This window comes from Mercenaria mercenaria, unplaced genomic scaffold (genome assembly GCF_021730395.1).
Source record: "Mercenaria mercenaria strain notata unplaced genomic scaffold, MADL_Memer_1 contig_3438, whole genome shotgun sequence".
Lineage (NCBI taxonomy): Eukaryota > Metazoa > Mollusca > Bivalvia > Venerida > Veneridae > Mercenaria > Mercenaria mercenaria.
In genome coordinates, this window is record NW_026461575.1 from 16,717 (window position 1) to 34,210 (window position 17,494).

Below are 17,494 nucleotides of genomic sequence, written 5' to 3' on the forward strand. Positions count from 1 at the left end.
CCATCCCGGGGGTCCCAAGTTTTCATAGACTTGCATAGAAAAAACCTTTTAAAATCTTCTTGTCTGAAACCGCAAGACCTAGGCCTTTGGTATTTGGTATGAAGCATTGCCTTTTGGTCCTCTATCAAGATTGTTCAAATTATGCCCCTGGGGTGAATAGAGGCCCTGCCTCAGGGGTCTTAAGTTTTACATAGACTTATATAGGAAAAAACTTTAAAAATCTTCTTGCCTGAAACTGCAAGGCCTAGGCTTTTGATATTAATTTTGATATGTTTCATTGCCTTGTGGTCCTCTACCAAAATTGTTCAAATAAGGCCCCTGGGGTGAAAAGAGGCCCTGCCCCGGGGGTCCTAAATTTAACATAGACTTATATAGGGAAAAAAATAAAATCTTCTTTTCTGAAAGTTTAAGGCCTAGGCCTTTGATATTTGGTATGTAGCATTGCCTTGTGGATCTCTAGCAAGAGTGTTCAAATTATGCCCCTGGGGTGAAAAGAGGCCCCGCCCTGGGGGTCACTTGTTATATAGGAATAAATACTTAAAAAATTATCAGATCATATTTCCTAGACTGTTTAATTATAATTACCTGATGACTCCAAGTGATTAGGAGTCACTTAAATGTGACCTTGACCTACTGACCTACTTTCTTGTTTTCTAAGATAAAGCCTTGAAATTTGGATGACATGTACACTTTTGCACAGCAATCTTAAAACTGACTTTCAGTGACCATGAATTTGACCTACTGACCTACTTTCTAATATTTCTGCATCAGTTTGCCATTTGAAACATGTGGCTCATATTACTCAGGTGAGCGATTCAGGGTCAACATGACCCTCTTGTTTATTTTTGTGTACTACCGACTCGGATGTAAGAAAACACCTTTGCCGACTGCCGGGTTTTGCCGGGCTAAGTCTTTTTGAAACTGCATACAGCGGTGACCGATCTGTTAAAATGGGTATATCGTACAGGTATGACGAAAACACGAGACATTTTAACAGTGATTTAACCATTTACAACGAGAATTACGGGGCGGTAGCAAATACGTGTTTTAGTGAATACTAGTATTTCCTGAATGCTAGAAAAAATACGAATAATATGAAATTTTCAATACATCACCATCAAGACGCGACGATTGTAAGTCATCCAATTCCCCATAAAAAAGCTTTGAATATAAAAAACAACTGCGAAGGAACACATTACCTCGACTGGTAAAAACAGCCGCAAAAAGCGCCCTGCTCGCACGTATTATGTCACCAGTCAACACTTACGCTTACGTTAAGACTCGGTGGTATAACCATCAAATATATTGCTTTTTTTCAACAACAATACCATCAATATTAGAGAATCAGTCTGAAAACGATTCAGCACCCTTCACCCGCTACATGACATCGACGTCAGAACGTGCATGTCAAGGTTCCGGTTAACGTTACCTTGGCTATTAAGAATGTGATTTTACGTGTAACTTTACACCTCTACAAAATGTTAGTCAACTATACATTAGTACGCAGAATCAGCTGAATATCGACACCCACAGCAAAAAAAATATGGAAAGCAAGGAAAATACACGAAGCAGATTATTCAAGTGATAAAAATGAGGATCATAACAATATTTCCAAACTTGGCGAAAACATGTACGGACAGCTTTAACATATGCAGGAGAAGGAACACATAAAAATTAAAAACCCGGGTTCTTAGTACAGCCTGGCCTAGAGGGCCTCTTTTATTATACATCTGCACCAAAACATGCATTCAAGTTTAGAAAAGGGCAGAAAACATGAACAAGAGGGTCATGATGACCCTGGATCGCTCACCTGAGTGATATGAGCTACATGTTTTCAAATTGATGCTAAAATATTAAGAAAGTAGGTCAGTAGGTCACATTCATGGTCACTGAAATTCACTGCAAAACTGTACATGTTATCCAGATTTCAAGGCCGTATCTTAAAACACAAGAAAGTAGGTCAGTAGGTCACATTCATGGTCGAAAGTCAGTTTTAAGACTGATGTGCTAAACTGTACATGTCATCCAAATTTCAAATCTGTATCTTAAGAAAAACAAGAAAGTATGTCAGTAGGTCAATTTCATGGTCACTGAAAGTCAGTTTTATGATCGGTGTGCAAAACTGTACATGTCATCAAAATTTCAAGGCTGTATCTTAAAAAACAAATAAGTAGGTCAGTAGGTCACATTCCACATGACCTAGATTCGAACTTGACCTAAAGATCACCAAGGTTAACATTCTGACCAAGTCTCGTAAGTCATAAATGTGGCTTCTAGAGTGTTAACAATCTTTTCCTTTGATTTGACCTAGTGACCTAGGTTTTGACCCAACCTAAACCAGATTTAAAGTTGACCTAGAGATCATTAAGATTAACATTCTGACCAAGTTTCATTAAGATATGGTCATAAATGTGGCCTCTAGAATATTAACTAGCTATTTCTTTGATTTGACCTGGTGACCTAGTTTTTGACCCCAACTTACCCAGATTTGAACTTGACAAAAAGATTATCAAGCTTAACATTCTGAGCAAGTGTCATTAAGATACGGTCATAAATGTGGCCTCTAGAGTGTTAATTAGCCTTTCCTTTGATTTGACCTGGTGACCTAGTTAATGATCCAAGATGACCAAGATTCAAAGCTGACCTGAAGATTATCAAGATTAACATTATGACCAAGTTTCATGAAGATACAATCATAAATGTGGCCTCTAGATTGTTAACAAGCATTTCCTTTGATCTGACCTGGTGAGCTAGTGTTTGATCCCATCTGACCCAGATTTGAACTTGGTCTAAAGATCATCAAGATTAACATCCTGACCAAGTACCATTAAGATATGATCATAAATGTGGCCTCTAGAGTGTTAAAAAGCTTTTCCTTTGACCTGGTGACCTAGTTTTTGACCCCAGATAATCGAGATTCAAACTTAACCTAAAAATCATCAAGATTAACATTCTCACAAAGTGAAATGAAGGTAAGTCATAAATGTGGCCTCTAGAGTGTCAACAATTTTTTCCTTTGATTTGACCTGGTGACCTAGTTTGTGACCCAACCTAACCAAGATTTAAACTTAAACTAAACATTATCAGGGTTAACATTCTGACCAAGTTTCATATAGATATATCATAAATGTGGCCTCTAGAGTGTCAACAAGCTTTTCCTTTGATTTGACCTGGTAACCTAGTTTTTAATCCCAGATAACCCAATATCAAACTCGTCCAAGATTTTATTGAGAGTAACATTCTGACCAAGTTTCTTTAAGATTGGTCCAAAATTGTGATCTCTAGAGTGTTAGCAGTCAAATTGTTGACGACGACGGACGGACAACGGACACAGAGCGATCACTAAAAATGTTAAGCTCAGGACGCAACTCGTTTCTTTCGTTATATAAACTTTAAATTTAATTAATACAATATTGTTTTATAAGATACAAAAATGTCTTACCGCCAGGAAGGATTATCTTTAGGTTACTTTCCAACGCACCCTTAAATAAATAAGACATTTCGTTACTCTAAATACTCATAAAATCATTACAAATGTCATGGTACGGACATGGTTACGTTTGGGGAGAGACTCGATAGAGCACTCGCCTTGTAAGCGAGGGTCCCGGGTTCGAGCCCTGGACTGACTGTACATTTTCCCACTATGTGACAAATACATCATTTCATTCTTTTAATAATGTAATCCCGCTTCGAGTGCATGAGGTCGTGGGTTCAATCCCTGGCCGCGTCATACTAAGGACGTGAAAAATGGTACAAGTAGCTTCCCCGCTTGGCGCTCAGCATCAAGAAGATAGTACTAGGTACTACGACTGTTCAGCCCGATGTCAGTATAATGTGACTGGATGGGGTATCATGTCACGTGTCTTCGGCGTTATAGCACTATAAAGTTGGGTATTGTGCTCACACCGTCATTTATAAGACTGAAACATTGTCGAAAAAGACGTTAAACCCGAATACACAAACGCGCGCGCACGCACCCATACACGCACTCGCACGCGCACGCGCACTCGCACGCACAATAATGTTAATTCAAATCACTATACATAGCTTGGCACAACACACAATCATAATACTTAATATTTCTAATATTGCACTTCGTATAGTTATAGTATAAACAAAATACTGGTATTAAATGCACTTGTCTGTCTTCTATATGTTACAATGTACCATGTAAATATTTTAGATGTATATGTTATGTATTGTTTTGAGGGCCTCATGGAAGATTGATGTTGTTCGTCAAATGAGTTTTCCTCGTTAAATAAAGGCTTTATTATTATTATTATTATTATTATTATCTATTCTATGCTAGCTAATGAAATACTGCATTCTATCAGTGAAATAAATTCCATATCAAGTCACAGTACCATTTTTTTTGGCCACTGATAAACATAAAGTAAAAAAAAAATTGGATATGGTATATATCACATCTCGTAGTGATAAAATTTTAACATTTTATCAGAACTCGATGAAATATATACCATATCTACTCAAAACAAACAAATATCCTCTATATTATACAGAAACCAATGATTTCTATGTGGTTTTAAAGCGACTAACCAACACATTGTGATTTGTAATTTTAAAAATAATTTATCACCGAAAGGCAAAATGCCGCCACTGTTTCAAATCTTTACATGAAATGAATGACATGAATGGTTGACCAGTTTATAGTTTCAAGAATTACGGGAACATTCGATTTTTTTGCAGTTTTTCTCATTAACTTTTATAAACCGTTACAACACTTTACTTTGTTAACATTGATAATATAGAATGATCACGTGGGCAGCAATGTAGTTTGATGGTTCAATTTATATACTCGTCTACCGATTAGGGAAGTCAGCATGATTTACTTTGCCTTATCTAGGTAAGAACCACTATCGTTCTGAATAATACTACCTAAATAACGGACCGTTCCATTACTGCAGGCACACCTTAAAACCGAACTATATGTAGCGCACAGTATTATGACGTTTAGAAGTGAAAACAACAACAAAAAAAATAACATAAAATCAAGTAAATACAAGTTTACGATTTAGTCAGTGATTCTTCGTTGGCCGAGCGGTTACGTACGGTGTTCCGTTTGGCACGATGGTACGATGACGAAAACGCGATGGCGCGATGGCACGATAATGAAACAAGGATGATACACCATCGTACAACCGCGTTTTCACCACTGTACCATCGCGTTTTCACCATCGTACCATCGCGTTTTCACCATCGCTTTTTCACAATCGTACCGTCGCGTTTTCACCATCGTACCATCGCCTTCCGGTTAGAAATGCGTAGTTTCGTGCACTTGTTTTTTTTTTGTCAATAACAGATGAATGTATCTCAACGTATTTTGAGAGAAGAAATTTACCATTTAGATTCTGCCGTTTTGCAAAATGTTTTACAAAACGTTCAGTGCTCAGTCCATTAAAACAGTGTAAAATATTCAAGGCCACGTCCTTTCTATTTTATGTATGCTTGAAAGTAAATAAAATGCTGGGGCTATTATTCAAACTCAGCTTATTCTTGTTAGGATGTAGAAGGTACATAGTGCAATGTGAAAATGATATTGTAGCAAGCCTGTAATTTACTGTACCACTGCGCATGACCACCCGAGGGCGACGGTACGATAGTAACAAGAGCGCGCTCCACTATTCAGGGTTTGATAGTAAAATGAATATATGTCTGAATAAGAGACCTCTACTTTAAAAGGACGATACACTAAGGGGCATAATTCCATCAAATTCACAAATTTGAGTTATTAGGATTATCACAACACATGCAGATGATGATGATAAAGATATATTTTGAGTTTCAAGTCATTATCTTATATAGTACCAAAGTTATGTCCAGAAAACGAAGTTTGTAAAAAATTTAAGTATAAAAGGGGCATAATTCAGTCAAAAATACAAACCAGAGTTATGGGGATTATTACCATACATGCAGATGATGATGATAAAGATACATTTTAAGTTTCAAGTCTTTATCTTATATTGCATTAAAGTAGTATCCAGAAAGCGAAAATTGCAAAAAGTTTAAGTATAAAAGGGGCATAATTCTGTCAAAAACACAATTAGAGTTATGGGGTATGTAGCCACACATGCAGAGGATTATAAACAAATACTTTTAATTTCAAGTCATTATCTTTTAAAGTACCAAGGATATGTCTATAAACGAAGCTTTCGAAAAAATTTAACATGAAAATAATTCAAAGTATAACTCCTTGGTGACCTTGACCTACAGATACTTTGTATGTATGCTTATGTGAACTTACAGTATGATATAAGCAAAAGTAACAAAGATATGACAGAAAAACAAAGGTTGCCGAGAAACTTTAACCTTGAAAAAACCTAAGTATAAGACCTTTTTGACCTTGACCTTGAGTAAAATGGGCCGAATCCCTATACATACTTTGTTTGTATGCTGGACAATGTTTATGTAAAGGTACAATAAGATATAAGCAATAGTAACAAAGATATGACTGAAAAACAAAGGTTGCCGAAAAATATTTAACCTTAAAAATAACCTAAGCATAACAGCTTGGTGACCTTGACCTTGGGTATAATTGGCTCAGCCCCTATACATACTTTGTTTGTATACTGGACAATGTTTATGTGAAATTACAGTAAGATATAAGCAATAGTAACAAAGATATGACAGAAATACAAAGGTTGCCAAAAAACTTTAACCTTCAAAATAACCTAAGTATAACAGCTTGGTGACCTTGACCTTAGGTATAATGGGCTCAGCCCATACATATACATTGATTGTATACTGGACAATGTTTATGTGAAGTTACAGTAAGATACAAGCAATAGTAACAAAGATATGACAGAAAAACAAAGGTTGCCGAAAAACTTTAACCTTAAAAATAATCTAAGTATAAGACCTTGGTGACCTTGACCTTGGGTATAATAGGCTCAGCCCATACAAATACATTGTTTGTATACTGGACAATGTTTATGTGAAGTGACAGTAAGATATAAGCAATAATGACAGATATGACAGAAAAGCAAAGGTTGCCCACAAACTTTAACCAAGAAGGGTCACGCCGACGCCTACATCAACGCCGACGCCGGGGCGAGTAGTATAGCCCCCTATTCTCCGAATAGTGGAGCTAAAAATGCGATGAAACGATGGTGATAATGTGATGGTACGATGATGAAAACGCGATGGCACGATGGTTAAAACAGGAGGGTACGATGATGAAAACATGATATTACATCGACATTTCACCATCGTACCATCGCATCATTACGATTTCATCATTGTGCCATCGCGTTTTCACCATCGTACCGTCGTTGTTTCATTATCGTGCCATCGCACCGTCGCGTTTTCGTCATCGTACCATTGCGGTTTAGGATTCAATAAAAAGTTACGGTTGTCCAAACGGAACACCGTAATTTCGGTATTCGTATTATACCTTTTCGTCGGGAGTTCAGTCCCCATGTTTTCAGTTTGCATTACATACTTTGTGTAAGTTGTTTTTGTTTCTTATTTTCATATAATATTGGTAGTATCTATAAATCAGTCAATCCTAAAATTATGGCCAGGCAATGCTTTTATTTAAGTGAAGAGTAAGATTTTTATAAAACTTATACAACTAACTCGTATAGGTTTAAAAATATCACAGGAAAGGTTGAAAAACAGTAGATCATATCAAAGGTGGTGTGTATTTAGTCATAATTACGTGTCAGTTGTGACATATAATTTTAGTGAACATGTTAGAACTAGATTTACTAACTGGTTTTGTCTTCATTGAATTGTATTGAAGAAAAAAATTAAGACAAAATTTAACGGGTAAGGGAATAGAACTCAAGACGAAAAAGTATAATACGAATACCGTAACCGCCCCAGGCCAACGAGAAATCGCTGACTGCATCGTAAACGTACTTAGTGTACTGACTTCTGTTTTTATTTCAAAATGTCACAATATTTAGAGATAGGCCCTAAAATTTTCAATGATAATATTACATTAAATAAAGTCTAGAAAGTAATTTCCAAGTCCTTGAAATAACCAAAAATGATTTCACAAATGTGGAGTTTATGATAGTTTTGTTATTATCAATAACAGAAGTTTTAATTTTTAATTTAAAGTTGTGATCCACAAAGAATGACAACTCTTGCCTTAGGCTAGTACTTATAAGTAGAGATCTATTAGTTTACTTCCCTTGCAATTACACAATTGAGTGGAAAATGAAAACTGTTTTAAACACAATACCATACTTTGTTGCACAACAAAATCATTAAGGATTTATTCATTTGTGTTTGATTTACCCCTCAAGACATGGTTCCTATGATTCTGTCAACTTACATATGGTAAAAAATTAACTTTTAACAAGCCAATAATAAAACGAAGTACCAGTAGGTAAATAATAGTGCAGATAATACAGTTTTGCTTGTATCAAAATGTCACAATAGATCCACTTTTTGTAATACAGAACACCTGGTAGGATTAGTAAAGGTGCAATTATATTGATCTCTATTTCCTATGCCTACAATATTGTGCGATACCTTTACTACGTCTATGCTCTATTGATAATCACGTGATGTTTGCTGACGAACACGCACATGCTACAGCAAGTCCACTAACCCAAAAAGAGTGCGACTTGTACTACACATTCGTACTGGTTCAACATTTGCATATATATATATACTCAAATCTCTGTTTGCATGTCTCACAAATCTGTAGTGACATTTTAGTATACATAGCTATATAGTTTCATTTACACCACATTGTAATGATTCATCATTTAGTTTAACATACCTTTCGCCAGTGAAGATTGTAAATTTCATCATATGGGGGAGGATCATCTGAAATCTGTGCAACTGGAATAACAAAATAGTCTTTGAAGCACTTCGAGCAAAGAAAGATATCACTTTCATTAAGCTTTAATCAAGACAATTTGATTTTCATTAAATAAAGAAGCATTAACAGCTACATACATGAATTTAGCTGAAATTCATTAGAAATGCAATTTTGAAAGACAAACCTCCTTTTACTTTTCTTTCTTGGTTTCGCAACAGTATGAAGTAAAACGAGTTAAAACATTAAAGTAGCATATATAGAGAATAATAGGTTAGTGCCGTAGATGAGAAAGTTTATCTGGCGAGGTGGAGGAGGTTATCGGGTGAGCCGAAGGCGAACCTGATAACGTCCGGAGCCAAGCCAGATAAACTTTCTCCATTTTAGGCACTAACCTTTTATTCTATTTATCTTGTCATTACTTCATTTTCCGATATTTAGCAATTTATTTTACAAAAATAAGTGTGCGACAACCGCTTTAATGACGTCATATTCGTAATGACGTCACTTATATAATGACGTGATTCCCGGCAAAATCGCAATAATTTCTTCGTTTTTGAATAAAAACTCATTATTTGACCACTCATTTTCTTAGTTCGGACATTTCTAACACAATGATGATGGTTTCGTTGCAAAATTTCTTATGACAACAATATCAATCATAAGGTCACATGATCAACTGACCGTATATCACTGGTCACATGATCAACTGACGGTATATCAAGAAAGATATACGGCACCATAATATCGGGTCGAAAATACTGCAAGTGACAGGATAAAGACTATTCTAATGCTTGTCTCTGTTAAAACACGCTTACGCTACAATGACGTCACGTTAACGTGCGGTGACGTCAAAGTTTTTGTTGCAACGAAGAAAGAGTGCTACCATATCTTACCTACTGTTTTAGGTTAAGGACATATTAGAATCGGAAATAATTTATAGCAAAAGAGTGTTTTAATTAACACTACACTCGGGCGGTAATACATCGTACAGATAAGATAAGATAAGATAAGATAAGATAAGATAAGAAATGTGTTTATTAACGTGACCTGTGTGAGCACATAAGCATAATTACATACAATATTTAACAATTAAACACACCCGGCCGAATGGGCCTATAAGCCACCAGGCAATGTAATACAAAGAACATGCATAATGTCACATGAAGAAACGTTAAAGCGCCCTCGTGAAATTATTACGCCCGACGTATAACCGCTCATCGTGCATAAATAGTAAACACTCTTCTGCTATAAATTATTTCTTAAATACAGCTATTTACAAAGCTGATAAAGCATGAAAAATGCGCAGTTAGATAACGATCGAAGTACAAAACTGAGATACATGTATATCACAAAGCTTATTTTTTTTTGTTAAAGATAGTGATATATCTATGTTTTTAAAAGTACTGAAAAGAGATTGATTGAATAACTTTGCAGATCACATAAAATTTAGGTAGGACATAAATGTCCACCTGTCACCTTGTATTATAGCTGTATCATACTAGAATTATCGGAATGATTTTCAGGAAGTTCATGTGGAAGGTAAAATAGGTCACTAGGTTGTGGTGGGTCTTTAAGATGCTAGTATCCCATGACCATTTTTCACTAAAGTATTTTATATCTATATTTACTTTGCAAATCTAGCCCATAATGCTGCACCAAGGTTTATAAACATTGGAAGCGTTTATGCAAAACTTGTCTCAATTACATATTTATACATTATACTTGTTTCAGAGTATTGATGTATATCAACATATTTCGAGTTTTAAGTAGATGTATTGAGTTATTGTAGAAATAAAGCGGAAACTTAAACCAAGACACAAATCAATGCGAATATATTAGTTTTCTTTCAAAGTAATTGTAATAATCAAATATTAATCAAATGTAAAACTAGAAATCATAGCAGAATAAATGAAATAGTCAACTTTTGAAATCCTTTTATATTAAAGGGAGGTAATTAAAAATGTCATAATTTTCAGAATAATTTGTATTTTTGATATATTGATAACGTTACACATAAGCACAGATAGTACATGACTCCCTTTTCATGTTACCATTGCTATAATTATATTTGAATTGCTGTAAATAATAGGATTTGGGTAATTTATTGACGATTTGGGTTAATTACAGTTGTAATTGGATCCCAGCATCACTCATTATGCTATATAAAATAGTTAAAGGGAACCAGTTCTTTTTTAAAGCAAGTTCCCGTTGTGAAATACAATGTACAGATTTGGACCAATCAGAAACAAGTTCTATAAATAGCACCAATCAAAGCTCACTTATGCTAGGGTACAAATAGGTAGATGGATGACAGAGAGATTTTGGTATCCAGCGATCGAAGAAGACACATCGGGGATTCAACTAATAATTTATTCCAGTACCTTGATAAGGAAGTTATTGCAACTACCCTGTCAGGGCGGATAATTATTGAAAAAATACGTTTGAAGTTCATAGACTAAAGAAGAGTTGCAGAATTTCAAGAAGGTTTCGAGCTATAGATATTAAATATCGGCTAAGCATCGAAAAGCTGAGACAGAGACCCAGAGTTTGGTAATCTATTAAGATAGTAGGAGAGCTCCAGCTTGTAGACGAGGTTCGGCGTTGTTGGCGAAGTACAGCCAAGGCATCAGGGTTATACCTGTATGGTGGTTGAATGCTATATGTGACAGCATATAGAGCACCCAGGAGTCAGGGCAAACATATAGAGTACAGTTTAAGAGTACATAGGCTGAGCATCTATGCGATAGGATTCGTATGTTGTTGATTCAAAGACATTGTCTGACGTGAACATCGACAAAAAGACAAGTCAAGTATAGTATCTCCAGCCTATAGGAGTTTGAGCTTATATCATTAGTTAAAGGTTGATAGTTAAAATAATGGGTGGTTTTTGCCCGATCCCTGAAATTATCTAGCTCCTGACAGTAATATGTTTCTTAAATTAAATTGACCACCTTCAAGATTGTTTTAGAACCAAGCTTAGAGTATCTCTGCTATTTATACACCACTATAAGGAGCTTACATATGATATATCAGGAGAATTACTCAACTGATTCAAGATGTATCTTTTGCTTCAGGATTATACGCACTGATGCCAGGATTACAATGCACATTTGTTAAACTATATACCAATGAATCTAGCAACCAGTTATCAAATAGAATAACTAAAAGGCGATTTTTTTAAATGTGAGTTACCGTATTTACAACATCTGCTATTTATTTGATTGCAGTTCTTATATTTATGTCAGTGTCAGTCTGTCACTATTTTGATCTGGTCTAGATTCGTAAGCGTTTTGTTTCTTGAAATTATATGCATGAAATGTCTTATAAAATGCTTCATTCCAAATCAACAACACGTAAGACATTGCTTTTGGTGTGAACCATGAAAATACATGTAGGCTACTTGTACAAGTTGATTTTACGCAGCCATGATCACAACATTATTGCTCCAAGAAAACTCTAACGATTTCACGAAAGCGGTTTTCGTGTGCGGATTACAAGTAACCACATGTACATACTCTTAGCTTCTGGTGATGCCTATATATTCTTTTCAGAGTACAGTTTTACAAATACTTAAACGAAAATGACTTGGTTCGTTCACAAATACATCTTACATTTTACCGTCTATATTAAATACTAATGATTAAATATAAAAACCCTTTTGTTTTAGAGAAGAGTTACTTAGACTTGTTAGAGCCAAAAATTCTAACTTTGTCATCATCCTCCCCCTCCTCCTCATCATCATCTCCACCATCATTTCTCATGACGACTCTTAACCGAACTGCGAAAGAACAATATTTTCTTCTTGATTACAAAGTGCCACTCGATTCATAAGAAAACGCCTCTGCTTTTACAATTAAACCTCATCTCAATTATTTCTTATCCACATTTTTCAAATAGTTAAGCCTATGCAATATGCTACTGTATATCACTGAGTAATAGGTATAATAGGAAACATAAGCTTTTGAATCTCATTATATTGCATCATAGGCCATACATTTCACTCAGCAATGAGAAATCAAGACGGACTTAACAGTTTAAGTAGAGGGTCACCTAAAGAATAATATCATCCGTGAAATCAATTTAAAATTGAACCCATGATTCTAGAAGAGGTGGCTCTAGAAGAGTGATTCAAGTCACATTAATTAATATACCCCAACCAAACATGTTGGGTGGGGGGAGCGGAATATAGGGGGCAGTTTTGTCGCGTCCCATCGTGTCGCTTCCCGTCCCGTCCCGTCGCGAAATCTATTATCTCAGTTATAACTAAATGGATTTTATTCAAACTAAAACAAGAGGGCCATGAAGGCACTGTATCGCTCACCTGACCTATTGACCTAAAGTTCATCAAGATCAACATTCTCACCAAGTTGTATTAAGATATGGTCATAAATGTAGCCTCTAAAGTGTTAACTAGCTTTTCCTTTGATTTAACCCGGTGACCTAGTTTTTGACCCCACATGACCCAGATTCAAACTTGACCTAAAGATCATCAAGATTAACATTCTGATTAAGTTTCATGAAGATACAGTCATAAATGTGGCCTCTAGAGTGTTAACAAGCTTTTTCTTTGATTTGACCTAGTGACCGAGTTGTTGACCCCTACCTGGCCCAGATTTAAACTTGACCTATAGATCTGACCTATTGACCTAAAGTTCATCAAGATCAACATTCTCACCAAGTTTCATGAAGATATAGTCATAAATGTCACCTCTACATTGTTAACAAGCTTTTCCTTTGATTTGACCTGGTAACCTAGTTTTTGACCCCAGATGACCCAATATCGAACTCGTCCACGATTTTATTAAGGGTTACATTCTGATCAAGTTTCAATAAGACTGGACCAAAATTGTGATCTCTAGAGTGTTAACAACTTTTCCTTTGATTTAACCTGGTAACCTAGTTTTTGATCCCACCTGACCCAGATTTGAGCTTTACTTGTGGGTCATCAAGATTAACATTCTGACCAAGTTTCATTAAGATATGGTCATAAATGTGGCCACTGGAGTGTTAACTAGCTTTTCCTTTGATTTGACCTAGTGACCTAGTTTTTGACCCCAGATAACCTAATATCAAACTCATCTAAGATTTAATTGAGGGTAACATTCTGACCAAGTTTCATTAACATTGGGCCAAAATTGTGACCTCTAGAGCGTTACCAAGCTTTTCCTTTGATCTGAGCTGGTGACCTAGTTTTTGACCCCAGATAACCCAATATCAAATTCGTTCAAGACTTTATTAAGGGTAACATTCTGACCAAGTTTCATTAACTTTGGGCCAAAATTGTGACCTCTTGAGTGTTAACAAGCTTTTCCCTTGATTTGATCTAGTGACCTAGTTTTTGACCCCAGATGACTCAATATCGAACTCGTCCAAGATTTTATTGAGGGTAACATTCTGACTAAGTTGCATTAAGATTAGGTCAAAATTGTGACCTCTAGAGTGTTAACAGTCAAATTGTTGACGACGGACGAACGGACGGACGGGCGGACGGACGACGACGGACGACGGACACAGGGCGATCACAAAAGCTCCCTCAGGTGAGCTAAAAAGATGTTTCACCTTATCACCCACATCTTGTGACACAAGGTGCATAACTCTGACACCAACTTGTCATGAATTATGCCCCCTTTTACTTAGAATTTAAGGTTAATTTTGATGCATTTTCACTATATCTCAGTTCTTTCTAAATGGATTTGATTCAAACTTAAAACAAATGTTCCACCTTGTCGCCCATATCATGTGATCCAAGATGCATAACTCTGACACAAACTTTTCATGTATTATGCCCCCTTTTACTTAGAATTTAAGGTTAATTTTAATGCATTTTCACTATATCTCAGTAATTACTAAATGGAATTGATTCAAACTTAAAATAAATGTTCCACCTTATCACCCACATCATGTGACACAAGTGCATAACTCTGACACCAACTTTTCATGAATTATGCCCCCTTTTACTTAGAATTTAAGGTTAATTTTGATGCATTTTCACTATATATCATTCTGGTTGGTTTAGAGCCAAAGGGAATTAACCTTTTTTAACTTTTGTACCGAGTTACTTTCCATTAGTCTATTTTTTTAGAAATTCTATTTCAATATTTTCGGCATTTTTCGAACTTTTTTATTATTAGTCCTATGTAAAAAGTAAAGATATTTTTCTGTGGTAACATGTGTCGGTAACACACTTTTTTGTATTCATTTTAGTGTATCTTTAACATTAGAGATTTTTATATTGACCTCATCCTCATCCTGGGCACATAAATTAGAATTACTTGCATGTGCTACGGAAGCCCAGGATGAAGTACTCCTAAGACGAGTAAATTGTTTTTAAAGTATTAAGTTTTTTTTACGTTTTATATTATTCTAAGTATTTTTTTAAAATTTCTTATTGTTGGCATTCTTGGTGGGGGTATAAGTCACTCCTGTGAAGTTCTAGTTGCTCTGCCGAACATACTTTTTTTTGACAAATCGGGATCATATAAACAATCTTCAGACAACAGACTCAAGGGATGCCATCGCTCCATCAGATAGGAAGCGAAGTGATTTACTTGTAGAGGCATTTATTTTATACATTGCATCTTCTGTTAATTGCATCCTTTTAATAGTTTTTAAATGTATTTTTTTAGGGTAGTTCGATACATTTTGTGCGCATGCGCGAATGGTCTCGGTTTACGTAAAGTCGAAAAATTTAAGTGTGTTGAATTTTACTTATTTCTTGCTTGCTTTCCAAGAGAATCTTCAATAATCGGCGTCTTAATGGAAAAGGTAGAAGGAAACTGTTCGTTGAGGCTTTAAATCTAAGTTTATCGCGGGATTTTTAACGACATTCACCGGTTTCGTAAAGCGGTCGTTTGTTTTGGCGCAATGCGGAAGTGTCGTCTTGATGCAGTTTTTTGGCTATAAAGTTGACGAATTCTTCGTCTCACTACGTCTGTCATTTGTTTTACGTTTGCCATCAGTTTTAGGCAGTGACTGTTAGCTGTCGAGAGTACCGGAACAGATCTAAATATGGTTCGTAAAAAAGGACAGTTTGTCTGGCATTCGGAATTCCTACACTAGTGATCCATGAGGACTTTATCCAGTTTCCAGAATGGCAGGAAGGAAGGACTTATTGAATTGGACCACTTGTCAAGTCAGCTTACAAAAGTCAGAAATTTAAAAGCAGCCACTCGGCTAGCTAAAAATATTCAGCTCAGAGATGTTTATATGCTGTTATGGATCTCTGCGCTGAAACGAATCCCGTACTGAAACCTAACCAGGAATCGTGCCAGAAGTCTGTCACGCTATAATTTCATCAAATGAAATGCAATGAACTCACCTTTTATTTTAAAATGTTTCTAATTATTTTTTCTTTTGATCTGGTATAAAATAATCCATGCAACATAAATTGAACACAAGTTATACACAAAAGTTTCAAATTGGTAACCCTGTCTGCAATATTGTGTCCGCCATTGCAGTTGTCACCTGATCAGGGTACTCTTCATTTGAAAACCAATATTCGGTATAGAATTGTTATTTATTTGACCTTTTCGGGAGAACTCAAACTTCTAGGATATGTTTTTATGATTTTTTATCGAAATTGGTTATGTTTATGATTAAAATAAATGATTAATAAGTGAAATTTTGATCTTGATTTTCAAAAAAAACCCCACGTGCTCTGACTGTTGCATGACGTCATCCGTTTTCTCACGAGAGAAGTGTGCGAGATGTTGGGGTTTTTGATACTGGTTAGTTAACCAAATGGGGTTTCGCCATAACTTAATGGACGCGACCATCAGAAAATAAAAATAGCGTCAGTTAAGTTATGGTAGCCAGAACTACCACTCGGCGACAGTAAGCTTGTCTACATTTTCCATAAAATTTCCAAAATAAATACTGGAAAAAAACCATGGAAATACATAGGACATCAACACAAAATAGCACAGCACCAGAATGAATGCGGAAGTTGTCATGAGTGGTGTGGCATTGTTCCTGTTCATTTATGGTTTACAGATTCCAAAAGTCTGGTGAGTCATGTAAAATATATTGTACATTTGTATTGTCATTTGATAGTAGATCATACTGTACTGTAATTGTTTATTAATTTTTTAGGGTTTATTTTTAAAGCCCTCAACAGACGGTAGGTTTTTGTTGTACAACACCAATTAAATTTAAATGTACAGCCAAAAGTTATCGTGTGTACGATGCTATTCCTTGATTTCGTAAATCTTTCTTGCCTACAGATTAGGACATGTTCTATTTTGTAAGATTGAGCCCTGTCATGAGAAACCAACATATTGCCTTCCGACCAGCATCTGCGCAGTCTTGTCCATGCTGTTGGCTATGAAACGGTTCCTCTAATTGCAATAGACTTTGAAAGCAAACATCATTGACCCTGATCAGACTGCGTGGATGCACAGGCTGGTCTTGATCCATGCTGGTCGCAAAGCCACTATGTTGGTTTTCTCATGGCGTGGCTCATTTGTGTCATGCATAATCAAATTCATGGGATATTATTTTTTATTAAGAATGGTTACATTCTTTTCAGTACCTAATGCACTATGTTTACTAGGTAAAGCTCTGTTATTTAAATGGGAGTGTAATACTGTCTGAATGTGAAAGATGTACAATTTTAAAATTGTACATCTTTGAGATAATTAGTGTTGTACAACTAGAACTTAATATCTGTTAAGGCCTTAAGGTTCTTTTATCTTTTTT

The 17,494-nt window shown here is 35.7% G+C and overlaps 1 protein-coding gene across 2 annotated transcripts in view; it reads right to left on the reverse strand.

Moving 5' to 3' along the window:
* The window catches only part of LOC128553058 (uncharacterized), a 47,049-nt gene that overhangs the window by 16,705 nt on the left and 12,850 nt on the right, over window positions 1-17,494 (reverse strand). For both annotated transcript variants that reach the window (XM_053534170.1, XM_053534171.1), the window contains exons 3-4: window positions 8,756-8,817; window positions 3,443-3,482 (exon numbers count right to left, since the gene is read on the reverse strand). In XM_053534170.1, the coding sequence (XP_053390145.1) occupies window positions 3,443-3,482; window positions 8,756-8,817 (102 nt within the window). The remainder of the gene's footprint in view (window positions 1-3,442; window positions 3,483-8,755; window positions 8,818-17,494) is intronic.